At 44.4% G+C, this 15,238-nt stretch overlaps 3 protein-coding genes across 3 annotated transcripts; 1 reads left to right on the forward strand and 2 right to left on the reverse strand.

Moving 5' to 3' along the window:
- Positions 1–1,133: 1,133 nt before the first annotated feature.
- On the reverse strand, positions 1,134–2,181 carry LOC109741262 (uncharacterized). Its single transcript, XM_020300340.3, has one exon. The coding sequence runs from the start codon at positions 1,952–1,954 to the stop codon at positions 1,331–1,333; it is 624 nt and encodes a 207-aa protein (XP_020155929.2). The 5' UTR covers positions 1,955–2,181; the 3' UTR covers positions 1,134–1,330.
- A 7,623-nt stretch (positions 2,182–9,804) lies between these two features.
- LOC109741261 (RING-H2 finger protein ATL11-like) lies at positions 9,805–10,404 on the reverse strand. Its single transcript, XM_020300338.1, has one exon. It carries the CDS (start codon positions 10,402–10,404, stop codon positions 9,805–9,807), a length of 600 nt encoding a protein of 199 aa, XP_020155927.1.
- Positions 10,405–13,766: 3,362 nt separating this feature from the next.
- On the forward strand, positions 13,767–14,582 carry LOC141025850 (uncharacterized). The gene has a single exon (XM_073501777.1). It carries the CDS (start codon positions 13,767–13,769, stop codon positions 14,580–14,582), a length of 816 nt encoding a protein of 271 aa, XP_073357878.1.
- The last annotated feature ends 656 nt before the right edge of the window (positions 14,583–15,238 follow it).

Raw genomic sequence — 15,238 nt, forward strand, 5'->3', positions numbered from 1 at the left:
AATATGAGTTTTTCATAATTTTCTAGTGAAATGGGTTTGTTTCGCATATGAAATGTGAAACATTGAAATTTGAACGTGTTTGAAATGTATCTAATATTGGTCTAGTTCTGAAAGTCTTAACGTCAGGAATTCAAATATATGAATTATTTCAAAAATGAACTTATAGTTTAAATGATATGGACGGTTTAATTTAGCTAAGGTGAAATAAAAGGGTGGATTTATGTGTAAGAGAAGGGAGAGAGTGCACTGTCACATGCTGTGATGCCTGTCATATCACTGACAAAGGTGGGGGCTACTAGCTGTATTTGATGAAGTATATCTCCAGTATAGCAAAAAAAGTGAGAATAGAATATTCACAGCGACACAAATCTGAATGCATGCATTGAGTGATGGATTGGTTACCGGTACATGACAAAACCGCTCAAAATGACTTTGCGTAGCAACCAATGCATTTACAAAGTCAGGCATGTGCTCCATCCAGACAGTGGAAGGCACAACCGCATCATAACCAAACTGGGACGACGCTTTCTCCCATTCGACGCGGGATGGTACGAACCACCGTGTATACTATGTTCACTCCTCCTAAAATATAAGTGTAGTGCATATTAGATTTATTCGATGTCAAACTTTGTAGAAATTGACCCATTATATTAGAAAATGCATTAACTTTTATAATACCGTCTTTAAAATATATGGATAAATGCTACTCCCTCCAACACTAATATAAGATGTTCTAATTTTCTCTTCTGAATTAGATGTATATAAATACGTTTTAGTGTGTTTGTTTTCATTTATTTCATCCATATATAGTCCATGCTGCAATATGCAAAACATCTTATAATATTTGTGAACTCTATCTTTCTTGTGAATCATATGTATATAAACACGTCTTAATGTGTTTGCTCACTCATTTCAGTCTATAATATATATTGAAATATCGAAACCATGTTATATTTATGAACGAAGGGACTACCATCTAGCAATTTTATCTTCTTTTTTTGAGTTGTTGATTGTTTATTAGATAGCTAACCGCTTATTCTTAGTGGTATCTAGCAATTTCATCTTAATACAGAAGACACACAGTGTGTGTTCTTGAAAAACCCTCTAGCTATTCACATCTTATAGCAACAAAATGAGGAAACATAGCACATGCAAATTTCAAATAATAGCAACCAAGATTCACCATCAAAAATCTTTTTAAGGATAAGGAAGGAATGAAATAATTGAGAAGTACTACAACTACTCGATATGGCAAGTTGGCAACCGGCCGCCAGAGATTGCTTGGAACTTTGGATGAAAACCATACAGTACACAGTAGCTAGAAAATTAACTACTCCTTGTCCTTCTTCTCCTTCTCGAGCTTGCATTTCACCCTCTCGAACACAACGGAGGCCGTCGACGGCGAGTCGAGCTTCAGCTTGAGCTTGCAGGTCCCCGCCAGCTTGTTCTTCTTCAGCTGCAGCGTGTACCGCACCTCGCCGGTGACCGCCACCTCCAGCTCGAACTCCCCCGTCTTGTTCTGGTCCTTGTACGCGGCGACGCCGGCGTTGCCCAGCGCCGCGTAGGCGCTGTCCGAGCCAGAGTCGAGGCGGTACACCCGGGTCTTCCTGGGGCCGTGCTTGTCGCCCTTGTCGGCGACCTGCACGCGCTCGAACTGCTGGCCGTCGAACTTGTACGCCGCCTCCAGCGGCTCCGTGTTCTTCATGGTCGTCGCCCAGTTGCGGTTGCGGACGACGAGCTTCAGGGAGAGGTTGTACCCGAGCGAGGTCACCGGGGAGGTCGCCAGCGCGAACCTGGTCAGCGAGGCGTCCTCGACGGTGATGGATGGCTGGACGGCGAAGCTGTAGGCGGCGACCATGACGACGATGACGATGACAGCGGCGACGGCGGCGATGCACGCTAATACCCACTTGCAGTCTTCCCAGCACTCGCCCAGGCAGTCGCAGAGCCCCATCGCCGGCGGGTTTCTTGATTCAGATCTTGGAGCCGGAGGGTGTTGGAGGGAGGAGGAAGTTGGAGCTTGCTGGCATTGACTTCGTAATTTGAACTCTGAGTCTGTGTGGGGTACTTATGGACTGGGAGGAACTAAAATACAGTTGTGGTCTTTGTTCTTACCCTGCTAGCTAGTCTCAGTATTTTATCCGGAAATACAGTACTCAAGAGCGGACATGGCAATCGCTCAACAGAGAAAACAAAAGAAATTGACGAAAGGCCCAGACCGCCAGACTGCTCCCAGTTTCATTATTGAAATGAAAGTTATGGTTTAACAGGTTGGATGAGGGGCTCCAGCTGCACAAAAACCACCAAACTTCACCAGAGCAACTCAACGGCTAGTCAGCCTTTCATTACAGATAAAGACTGCAAAATTTTCTTCCGAGATGTATAGTTGGAGACGCTCACGTGTACGCATGCATACGCTACCCTATGAACACCTCTAAGATATTAAACCGGGTGATATTAAGATCGGTGAAGTCGCAACAAACGTTATGTAGTTGACGCACGCACTATACTTGTCAGAGAATAGCGTCGAAAGACTAAAATAAATCCAGAAAAACATGAACATATCCAAACTACATAAAAGACTACTAATTAAGACATAATTAAATAAAATATCTCGTTAGGAATAGCTATAACCTTGTGTAGAGCTCTCATGTCGCTCCCGAGGCGGCCCGGGAGCAAACCCTAGCCGCGGTCGCACTCCACCGCACCCCGGTCGTCCTTCTAGCCGGATCCAGCGGCAGAAGCTCGTTGGTTGAGCTTGTGAATACGTTGTGTGTGGCTTAGAAGGTTGACCCATGCAAAAGTGTTGTCTCTTGTAATGGCTATAGCCGGGGATGACAAAGCTCAGTGATGAGTTGCAAGTGGTCACCTCAGTGATCTTCAGTGGCGCCAACCTTGCATGGTTCCCATTTTTAGCTCTTCATCAGAACTGAAGTTATGATGTCCTTGGTGCGGGTGGCTGAGTGCTTTGCATGGACCTCCATGTGAATTTGCACTCCCTCGATGATGTGGGCTGGGTTGTCAGTCGTCTGTGACGAAGTTGCAACCGCTTGCTCAAGATTAAGGGGTGGCAATGATGCAAGCTCGAGGAGAAGTGATGATGATGATGCTAATGTGCTACCTAGGCGAGGCTTTCATCATAGTGTTGTGTGTGAGGTATCTTGTATGTACCGCTCAGCTGATTGTGACCGTTTGTAACTCGGCAAATCTCTTTTTCTTAATTAATGGATGAGGCAAATATTTTACATCCGCTTGAAAAGAAAAAACTCTTGCCAATAATTTCACTGCAACAAAACTAACAATAGTGATGTTTCTACCATGGACACGATATATGTTGCATGCACCCACCGCCCATCATTGAATTGGGACTTGTGGCTTGTTTTGTGATTTAGATTTTTTATTTCTTTTTTTAGGGTCAAAGTTGCCGCTTTATTTAACTTACAAAGTTCGGAATCTCATCCGACAAAACAGAAAGAACGAAATCCGGGGGAGCCCCCGTCCAAACCTTACAAAGTTCATCACCCACACCTACTCTAGCTAACTTATGCGCGACAACATATGCAGAACGTCTAACCCATGATACTTTAAACTCAACAAAAGATCTCAGCAAAGTTTTGATCTCCTCCACCAATGGCCCGGACGCCGAGAGCTCCTTTGAGTGATTCTTCAGCATATGCACCACTCCTTGAGAGTCTAACTCCACATGTACTCTTTGCACGTTAATATCGTTCGCCACCTCGAGAGCCCGCTTACATGCCAAGATCTCTGCTACCTCAGGATCAGTCACGACAGAGAAAAGGTGACACACACCCGCTCTGAAGGCCCCCATATGGTCCCTTAGCACAGCCCCTCCGCCTGCCTTGTCCCCCGTTTATTAAGTTGCACCGTCAGAGTTAACCTTGATCCACCCCTCGGTCGGCAGTTCCCATTGCTGGGGCTGCGGATGAGCTGGAATGTTGCTTGAAGTGGGATGTGCCAGCATCCAATCCTCCATCTGCCTCAAAATTGTGGCCAAAATTTCATGTGGTGGCTTGATCTTCTTTCCATCTCGCGCCTCGTTCCTGGCCAGCCAAAGGCCATACATCGCCTGCACCGTCGCCTATTTTGCGTCATCGGATGCTCCCGCTAGCCACTGCAGTAGCCAATGAGCTACCTCTTCCTGGGAGTCAAACTGGCATGGTGGGATCGCCACCATATCTCCCATCTCCGAGCGAAATAGCTGCCAAAAAAGTACAGAGTGTTGACACGACCAAAACCGATGATCTATAGTTTCCTCACGATCACAGGCAACGCAAAAGACCCCAGGCTTTATCCTTCTCCGATGGAGCTCTGACCCAACCGCCAAGCCATTTGAAATCAATCTCCAAAGATGAATTTTGGCCTTCCCTGGTGCGTTCGTGCCCCATAGTGCCATATACCCCTTGTGTTTATTCACAGAGCTAGAAGACTCCGGCCGTCCGGAGCTCGCTCTAATCATAGCCATTTTCAGATGATAGGCAGAACGTACCGTGAAGACTCCATTCTTCGTGTGGTTCCACCCTTGATAGTCATCAACTCCCACTCCGCCCACCACTATCTGTAATATGTCGCTGGCATCATCCGGGGTGAACATCTCGAAGACCCGGTCGTGGTTCCATGTTCTACCATCCGCCGCAAGGAGGTCAGCCAACTTTGTCACACCCGACATATATATCTGACCAAGTGGCTTCATAGATCCATTCCTTGGAATCCAATTACTGTGATGTATATTAACTTTGGAGCCGTCTCCAATTCTCCAAACTAGCCCTTCTCGAAGGAGATCTCTGCCGTGCAAAATGCTCCTGTAAGTATATGAGGCTGTCGAAGGGCACGTCGCACTCAAAATGGAATCATCTTTGAAGTAGTGCGCCTTCAGCACTCTCGCAACCAAAGACTCCGGGCATTGCAGAACTCGCCAGGCTTGTTTTGCAAGTAGAGCCTGGTTGAACGCTACCGGATCACGGAATCCCATCCCGCCATCCCGCTTGGAGGTGCACATTTTCTGCCAGGAAATCCAATGTACCTTTTGCTCACCGTCCCTTGCCCCCCACCAGAATTTCGAAGAGATAGAATTCAGATTCCGGCACGTTTTCTTTGTGAGGTGGAAACAACTCATGGTGAAAGTTGGTACTGATTGGAGTCCTGACTTGATGAGAACCTCCCTTGCTTTCTTAGACAGAACCAAGCCCTTCCATCCGCTACATTTTCCTTTCGAGCTCTCTGTGACATACCGAAACGTACCCTCCTTTGATCGTCCAACCAGTGTTGGGAGACCGAGGTACCGTTCGCTTAGGGCTTCCGAGGACACACCCAACACCGATTTGAGCTCCTCTTTAGTGGTGTCCTGACAACCTTTGCCGAAGAAGATTGAGGATTTTTGCAGATTTAGTTTCTAACCCAAAGCCTCCTCATATATGACCAATATCTCCCTTAGTGTCTCTAGGTACTCCAGGGATCCCTCCAAGAACACGATACTGTCATCTGCAAATAAAAGATGTGTAATATGGGGGCCAGTGCTCCCAAACGTAACACCTTTCAGCTTATTTTCTGACTGTGCTTTCCTCAAGAGTGCAGAAAAACCCTCAACACGAAATAAGAATAAATATGGCGAAAGAGGATCACCCTGCCTGAGTCCTCGGGATGGTAAGAAACACCTAGAGCAAGCACCATTCAGCTTTACTGAGAAACTCGCTGTCGTCACACAACGCATGATCATCGCTATCCATGTCGGGGCAAAACCAAACCGTTCCAACATCTGTTTCATCATGTCCAGCTTGACTGCACATAGAGGTTTCTTCCTCTTCCTGTTGCGAATGGCATGAACACACTCATAGGCTACTAAAGCATTATCTGTGATAAGGCGTCCCGGCACAAAAGCACTCTGCTCCTTTGAGATAAGTACTAGAAGGATGATTTTTAACCTGTTGGCAAGAACCTTTGTTGCAATCTTATATAGTACCAACAATGTAATGCTGGTATAATGTAATGTTTCATTGTGTACCAACAATGCTGGTATAATATCAAGTTTCAGGGACTAACATAACGTGCACAATTGAGACAATTTTTTTCTCCACCTTCCAAACAGAGGCATCGCTAGGGGGTATTCTTTGGTATTCATGTGAATACCAAAGGTTTGTTGATCTGTGGGTATATTATCACTAGCTTGTTGTATATGTTATGTTTATTGATATTGCCCCACCATTGATGAATACCCTCAGCCACTACTTTTAAAGGACATATTAGCTTCCTCTCGACTCAAGTCACTCAACAAAGTTGGAAGTTGGCGTTCAGCCTCCGCTCTTATTGAAGAAGTCACATGATCCTTGCCTTGCCTGATATTTGATTTTAAATAAGTTAATCTTTATTTTGACAGCATGAATGTTTTGTTGAGATACATAAATGCCTCCAATATATATATCAATATAAAAAATGTCTTTAAGTATGCTGTAAATAGATTTGTGATTTTACGGTAAAAGTTTTAGCATTAAAATAATATTTAATATATGTGAATATATGTTGCAAGCATATGGAGTCTTTTTGGAAACAAATTGACATGTGAAAGTGTTTTAAGTATATTTTTGTTTAAATAATAGCTTTTCATATTTTTAAGAAAATAAAATTATTTTGTATACATAGTTTTTTTGGACTTACACGATGAACATTTGTAACATATATGTTGCATTTAGAAATACACTATGAATACTTTTAAAATATACATGAAATATTTAAATACATCATGCAGATTTATACATTACAGACATTCTTTAATAGATTGACACATGATGAACCTTTTTATATGCATTTTAGAAAAACGATGCAACGTTTTGCATCATAAAGTTGTTTTAATAGTGCACTTTTGAAAGTTTTCATTACATTTTAAACAAAAAAATGTTTATCGTGTCACTTTGTGGACGCGCATATAGGAGAATTGTTGGCATTTGCCCGACCTTTGAGGCGCCAAATAGGGTGGCAATCCTATTCCCCGCATAAACGTGCATCCCTGGAAACAAATCTCCTGCTCTATGGGCCGACCCACTCGCAGTTTCCTCCCCACCCAACTGGGCTTTCATTTTTTCTGTGTTTTTTTTGCCTCAATTTTTTTCCTGTGTTTTTCTTTCCATTTTTCCGATTTTCATTTTTATTCTTATCATTTTCCTTGTCCCTTATCTATTTGTAATTTTCCCTTTTCAATTTCACGAACATTATTCTAAAATCCATAGCACATATCAATGTGGCAATATTTTTGAAATTTGATGATTTTTTTAAGTTTGGAACATTTTAGAAATTTGGGAAATTTTTCAAATTTCAGAAACTATTTTGATTTTTTTCACAACAGGAATATTTTCTAAAATATGAAACAAAATCAAATTTATGAGTATTTTTATAATCAAGGAATATATTTTCAAGTACAGGAATAATTTTCAAATGTATGATTTTTTTTACTTTCAGAACATTTTGAAATACGAGAATAATTTCCAAATTCAGTAACATTTCTTTATATTCGGGAATATTTTTTCAAATTCTCAACATTTTTTGATAGTCCAAACCTTTTTAGATTTTTCAAAAAGTTTTCGAAAATTGGTGAACACTTTTATAAGTTGAATATGCACAAAAAGAAAAAGAAGAAAGAGGGTGTCTGCTGTGTCCAATCCTATATCACGCCTGCGGGCCTCATATAGGTGCTGGTTCGCTGAAGGTGTCCCTCCCAATGCACTATTTTGGACCAGCCCATGGTTGGCCTCGCTGTTTCTGCTCTTTTTATGTTTTGTCTCAAAAAAAGTTGTTCTTTTCTGTTTACTTTTTTTGCCTTTTCTTTTGCCTTCTCTTTTCTGTTTCTGTTTCTTTTTATTTTATTTTACTTTATTTTTTAAAACTTTAATTTTTCTGTGTATTATGCGCAAGTTCACTATGTATTACAAAAATGTTCATGATATATTAAGAAAATGTTCACGGTATATTACAAAAAAGTGAAGCATGCATTATAAAAGTGAATATCTCATATTAAGAAATTTTCAATGTATGCTACAAATGTTCATTGTGTATTTAAAACTGATTCAGCATATATTACACAAATGTTATATGTGTATTCATAATTTCTCCAACGTATATATTACAAAAACATTCAAAGTGTACTAAAAAATGTGCATCGTATATATTCATATTTTCGAAAATGTTTGAAGAAAAGCAGAACAATAAACTGGGCAGCATAGTATAGGTTCTCTACATTATGTTTTTTTTAGTCTAACTGCAAATGCAAATGAGCCGGCCAAATTGTTCTATGTATGGTATAAAATGACTTGTGGTCTTATTGCAATAACTTTAGCATTAAAAATGATTTAATACATGAAAATATATCTTGCAAGCATACTGAAATTTTTTTGGAAACAATTTGACATGTGAAAGTGTTTCAAATATTTTTTTGTTTAAATAATAATTGTTCATAATTTTTATGAAAATGTTTTTTTGTATACATAATTTTTTTTAACTTTCATGATGAACATTTGTAAAATATATTTTGTTGTTTAAATACACTATGAATATTTTTAAAATAGACACGAAATATTTATATACATCCTGCATATTTTATACATGACGGACATTCTTTAATAGATGATGAATTTTTTTTTCAAAAAACAATGGATATTTTTTTGATACCCCATGACCTTTTTTTATGCATTAAAAAAACATACAGCGTTTTGCATCGTAAACTTGTTTTAATAGTACACTTCTGAGAGTTTTCATTAAATTTTATACAAATTTTTTTATAGGATCACTTTGTGGGCGCATTTATAGGAGAACTGTTGGCATCTGCTCCGACCCTTTATGCGCCAAATACAGTGGCCAATCCTATTCCCTGCATAATGCGGGCAATATGGATAAAATGCGCATCCCTCGCAAGAGATTTCCTAGGTCAACCCATGCCTGGTTTTCCTTCCCACCGGTAACCGGGTTTTCCATTTTCCTGTGTTTTTTCCTTTTTGATTTTCTGATTTTTTTCTTGCCATATCTTTACCTACTAATAAAGCGCCTACTTGGTCTGCCCATACGTCGTTGGCATTTTTATAGAAAAGTCCCTGTATTTTTTGATATTCAACCTGCAGTCCTATTTTAAATGGCAAAACAATATTTTTTTCAGATTTTACACAAAACCGTCTACACTTTCAGGTAATCAACCTGCACTTCACTTTTAAGTGATAAATTTAATCGTTTTTCTATGTTTTTACTGAAAACACCATGTTTTTTATGCTAATTAACCCGCAGTCAACGTAGACCAAATGTTTTTTTGAAGTATCCATATCTTTTAAACTGTAACGTCATTTTTACTATGTTATATATGAATTTGATGAATTTTTTTGTAGAATCCGAATATGATGTTATTTTTTTACCTATTAACCATTTTAAAGTGCTATTTAGAGTGCAACCTTAAACAATAGCGCACAAACAAATTGGAGATGAAATAAATGTACCAAGAAAAAAAAATCTCATCTTATGCCACGAGAAAGACGGCTTCCGATTGACCACATTCAATTGTGTTGTGGTTCTGTAAGCACTATGATCATCTTATGCGAGAATGCGACGACGGACAAATGGCAACAAGATGGGATGTCATGTTGAAATAAAGAATATGGACCTATTGGTTTCTTGATTCATGATTATTTGGGTTACGGGCATGTGGTATCTTTTTCTCAGGTTGCAACGCGGTCTCTTTTGCTAGTGCTATCGTAATATATACATATATACATGTGTCACCCAAAAAAAAACATACATGTGACTATGGCTAGTTGGCTACACTGGCGGCAAAGCATCATCTGCCGGCGGTTCCATCTCTACAGCCGCCACTTTGGCAGTAACCGTCCGCGGTGGCGAGAGGTCGCACCTGCAAACAGGGCAAGTCGTGTGCGAGTGCAGCCACTTGTCTATGCACTCGACATGGAAGAGGTGCTTGCACGCCGGCAGCTGCCGCACCATCTCGCCGTCCTCAAGGTCTTCCAAGCACACGGAGCACGGCTGGCCGCTCCCGCCGCACTCCAGGTCGAGGCCCGCACCGCCGGCCTCGGCGCCACGGGACGTGTACGCGAACGTGGGCAACGACTCGGTGGCGGCCTTTCCGAGCCCAGTTCGGCATGCTGCCACCCAGGGCACGCCCGCCGCGACCTCACGCTCGGCGCCTCTCCGCCCACTCTCGGGCGCGAGGCACGCCACGAGCCCGAAGGCAGCCAGCGCCAGGCCGGCGAACAGGAACGCCTTCCAGACGCTGGCGGTGGCGACGAGCACGCAGAACACGAGCACGGACACGAAGGACGCCGTGACGCCATAGCAGGCGCCGCGCCCGCCGTTGCCGTCGCCGCGGAAACACGCCGGGAGCCTTGCGAACAGACTGGACATGATCACTGGCTAACGTTTGAGGTGGTAGCTCTGTGACTGTCCTCTGTGAACTTGCGCTCGTGTGCGCAAAGCTAATTGCCGCTGCAGAGTTTGCCTTGTGGGCTGTGGCAAGAAATAGTCTGCGTTTGAGCTCGAGAATTACAGCACGGGGCTGGAAATCGAGCGCGGCAGCCGCCGTCCGTAGCTGCGTGGCGCGCGAAAGATAAACTCGGTGCTTCTTTGACGAAGAGATCACGGTGTTTATTTGACGAGAAGTGCCTATTTTCACCTCCCGTTTCTGGTCAAGTTTCATGCGCCGGACATTAGTTAATTCTTTCTTGAGGGAGCCATTAGCGAATTGTTGTGATGGTAAATGATACGGCACGGTGGAAAGCGACAGAAGCTTTACCCAAGCGAGGAGACTTTTTTACCAAAGTACACCAAAGGCGTACTGTATTTTTATAGAAAGCAAAAAGCAGTGACGGAGGCAGGATTGCCTATAATTGCCTATAATTTGATGTTAGGGAGAGCCGGCTGAAAGAAAAATCAAAAAATATTCACTGTTCACATGCATAATACAAAGGAGAGTGTGATCATGGGGAGGGCCTTGGCCCCTGCTGGCCACCCCTGCCTCCGCCATTGGCAAAAAGATAATTACAAGCAGTCAAGCTGGGATGCGCACATCTGTTTGGCGGACACCACACGAACACCAACCCAAGAACAAAGGCCACTCTCTCATGAATGGATCTAAACCTCTTACACCGAAACCTGCGAGCGACCAATCCTTGATTTCCGATAGCACTTGCGTCACCAGTTGGCCCGGCGTCCTCTGGTCATGAACTCTGTTGAACACCCTCGCATTTCTCTGCTTCCATGGAGCCCAAGCCGTCCCAATGACAAAAGAGTCAAAGCCTCGGCGAGTTTTACCACTAAACCTCCTTCTCTGCTGGAGCCACCACTCAGTGAACGTGGTGCTCTGGGTGGGTGCCAGGATCTCTAGCTGCAGGGTGTCGAGACAGCGGTGCCATACCTCTTGCGAGTAAACACATTGCACGGGTACGTGGTCTACATTGTCCTGATCCTGCAAACAAGTGAAGCAGGCGGAAGGTTCGTCCTGAAGCCCATGCCGGGCACGCCTGTCGGAAGTCCACAGCTGGTACTAGACTGTGAGCCAGGCAAAAATCTTGCAACGCAACGATGCCCAACTCCTCCAGATGGCAAGTGCCGTTGGCGAACGCACAAGGCCCATGCACAACCTTTGGTAGGTCGACTTCGCCGTGTAAGCACCAGTCTTGTCTACCGGCCAATTGAACTTGTCCGGCTGCTGCACATCCGCGGCACCATTGCAATGACGAGGCACAAGTGGGCCACCTGCATGTGTGCCAAGAAGGAAATGTCGCCCTGCAAGTCCAACGGCCACGCGTTATCCACTAACATCTGCCGAACTATCCTGACATTGCGCGCCCGCGTGCTCACCATCTCGAGGATCATGGGTGCAATCTCGCCAACCGTGAACCCGTGAATCCATCTATTCTTCCAAAACAAGACCCTCTCCCCATCTCCTAGTGTGATCTTGATGAGGCTATTGAAGATTAACTTGGCGTCGCTGTCCTCAGCCATGGGGCCCTGCCACGGTCGACTTAGATCTGTTCGCCGTAGCCACTCCCATCGAACCCTCAGTGCAAAGGCCTGCAAACTGAGGTCTTTAATTCCCAGCCCACCAAAACACGTCGGATGACATATCACATTCCACGCCAGAAGGCACTGTCCTCCATTGATTTTGTCTTTCCAACCCAGAAGAACGCCCGCATCCATTTGTTGATCTCTTCGAAGACCCATGCCGGGGCGTCTAGAACAAGGATTTGGTGGATGGGCCTTGCTGAAACCACCGATTTAAGAAGAATTAACCTGCCCGGCCTGTGAATGAGCCCTCTCTGCCAAGCTGGAACCACTTTCCTCACCTAATCCAACATCGGTTGCCAGTCGGCGCGTCTCAGTTGGTGGATCGCGAAGGGTATTCCAAGATACTTGCAAGGAAACGCGCCCAGTTGGCAGCGAAGCATTGCTTTGACTCTCTGTCCATCCTCCTTAGTACCACGGACCAGGATCGTCGCCGACTTGGTGAAGTTGATCTTAAGCCCCGATGCTTCACCAAAAACCTCCAAGAGCTCCCTAACACAATACGAGTCTTGCATCTCAGGCTTTATGAACATGGCAATGTCGTCGGCGTAGAAAGACAACCTTTGCAGCGGATCAATGCCGCGAAACGAGCTGAGGACACCCTCATCAGTAGCTTTGCAGATGATCGATGTAAGCACATCCATAGCGATCACAAATAGCAGGGTGGATACCGAGTCCCCCTGTCGCAAGCCTTTAGCATGGAATATAGTACGACCAGGGCTCCCATTCACGATGATCTTGGAGCTCGCCGTGGAGAGCAGCGTGGAGACCCAGCCAATCCACCTCCAACCGAAACCTCTCGCCCGCAGAACTTCCTATAATTAAGAAAGGCCACGAGAGCAAGTCAAAAGCTCTTGCAATGTCCAGCTTAAGGAAGAGCCCCTTGATCCTAGCCGCATGAATTTTATGAGCTACTTGCCGCACCAACAACACCACCTAGAGCGAGGAGACATGCATGCAGGAGAGGTCGACCGTATCCACTAGCCAGTATGGTCAACCGGGCTATATTTCATGTTTTACTTTATTTGGGGCGTGTTGACTTCACATGACTTATAAAACTAGCCTAACCCTTTCATAAACTTGGCTAGGAAGAAAGTGTGATCTAATGCACCCCCTCTTTAAAAAACATAAGGTCATTTAGATCACCTCTATTATTGTGCACAAGTAATTTATGCATGAGCAGCTGGAATTCCTTACAGTGGGACTCCACATCAGATGTTTGTCTAATGTCTAAAGCTTGGCCCATGTGTTTGTAATATCAATATTGTGCACAAGTACTTTGGTAAAGATCAATATTACAAACACATGGGCCTAGCTTAATGTCTAAAGGTGGCATCCTTCTAGCTTGGGACTCGACCATCATGGAGATCAGCCACTTTCACTTGGACTCTGACTTGATCACGGGTCAAGTGCATACTAGAACGGGGGCTACTTGGTGGCTATCTGTGGTCTATGGACCGCAAGGTGACGCACTCAAAATAGAGTTCTTGGGGGAGTTGCAAGCTAGAAGGGCGCTTTGCCCGGGGCCTTGGATGGTGCTCGGAGATTTCAATATGATTTTGCGTGCTTCTGGAAAAAACAATACCAACCTGAACAGGAGTATGATGGCTAAATTCCAAAGCTTCGTGGACAATAATGAACTGAAAGAAATGTACATGCATGGAAGGAGGTTTACCTGGCCGAATGAGAGGGATGCGCCTACCATGACCAAAATTGACCATGTGCTCGTGTCGGTTGATTGGGACTTGGAATACCCAAACTATTTGCTGCAAGCTTTGTCATCTGGAGTGTCGGATCACGCTCCCCTACATCTGAGTACAGGGGCACTGGGCTGCCCGAAGAAAAGGTTTAGATTCAAGAGTTATTGGTTGAAGCTGGAGGGTTTTCATGATGCGGTGAGGGAGGCTTGGGTATGCAGCGACACGATTGTGGACCCTTTTAAGCGGCTCGATGTTCTCTTCAGAAATGCTGCCGCATCCCTACAAGCTTGGGGACAGAGGACAACGGGTAACATCAAACTTCTCATGGCTGTAGCAACGTTCGTGATATGTCGGCTGGACAAGGCGCGGGAAGATCGAACCCTCATGGATCAGGAGCTTTGGTTGCGCCATACACTAAAGTTGGCTCTGTTGGGTATGGCCTCGCTGGAGCGCACCATCGAGCGCCAAAGATCTAGAATGAGATGGGTCAAAGATGGGGATGCTAACACGAAGCTGTTCCAGGCTTTCGCCAATGGCAAGAGGGCAAAAAACTTCATCCCGAAGATCAAAATCGGAGAAGAGGTGGTGACAGAACAAGTGCTTATTGAAGAGGCCTTTTCTTGTGCATACGAAGAACTGTTGGGGTTTGATCAGGCCAGAGACATCTCTTTGGACCTTGAGTTCCTTGGAATTCAGCCGATTGACCTAAATGAGCCCGAGGAGATTTTCATGGAAGAAGAAGTGTGGCATGTTATTAAAGAGCTCCGCCCAGATAGAGTTCCGGGGCCTGATGCCTTTTGTGGTGCATTCTATCAATGAGCATGGCCGATAATAAAGCATGACATCATGGCTATGATCATGAAGTTATATGTGTGCGATGGAAGGGGCTTTGCTAAACTGAACCGAGCCCTCATGGTCCTCATTCCGAGGAAGAGCGATGCGAAAGAGATCGGAGACTATCGACCTATTAGTTTACCCCATAGCTTCTCTAAGCTATTTTCTAAGATGATGGCATCCAGAGTGCGAAGAAGGATGAAAGAGCTAATCAATGTCAACCAATCAACTTTCATTCAAGGGAGGAATCTCCATGATAAATTTCTCTTGGCGAGACAAGTAGCCAGGAAAATCCACGCCAGGAGAGCTCCAAGAGTATTTTTGAAACTTGATATCTCGCGGGCTTTTGACAACATCTCGTGGCCATTTGTTTTTGAAGTCCTCAGAGCCAAGGGATTCGGCAACAATTTCTTGAGATGGATAGCAATTCTGCTCCAACCGGCATCTACCAGGATCAATGTTAATGGAAGCCAAGGCCGTAGGTTTGTTCATGCGAAAGGCCTGCTTCAAGGAGATCCTAGCTCCCCGCTCCTCTTTGTCATAGCAATGGAAGCTCTCTCGGCTCTGATCTGTAAGGCATCCGGTGAGGGAGTGCTGTCCTGTTTCAACGGCATCAAGGCAAACCAGAGGCTTTCCATATA

The sequence above is a fragment of the Aegilops tauschii genome, chromosome 6 (assembly GCF_002575655.3).
Source record: "Aegilops tauschii subsp. strangulata cultivar AL8/78 chromosome 6, Aet v6.0, whole genome shotgun sequence".
In the NCBI taxonomy this organism is placed as follows: domain Eukaryota; kingdom Viridiplantae; phylum Streptophyta; class Magnoliopsida; order Poales; family Poaceae; genus Aegilops; species Aegilops tauschii.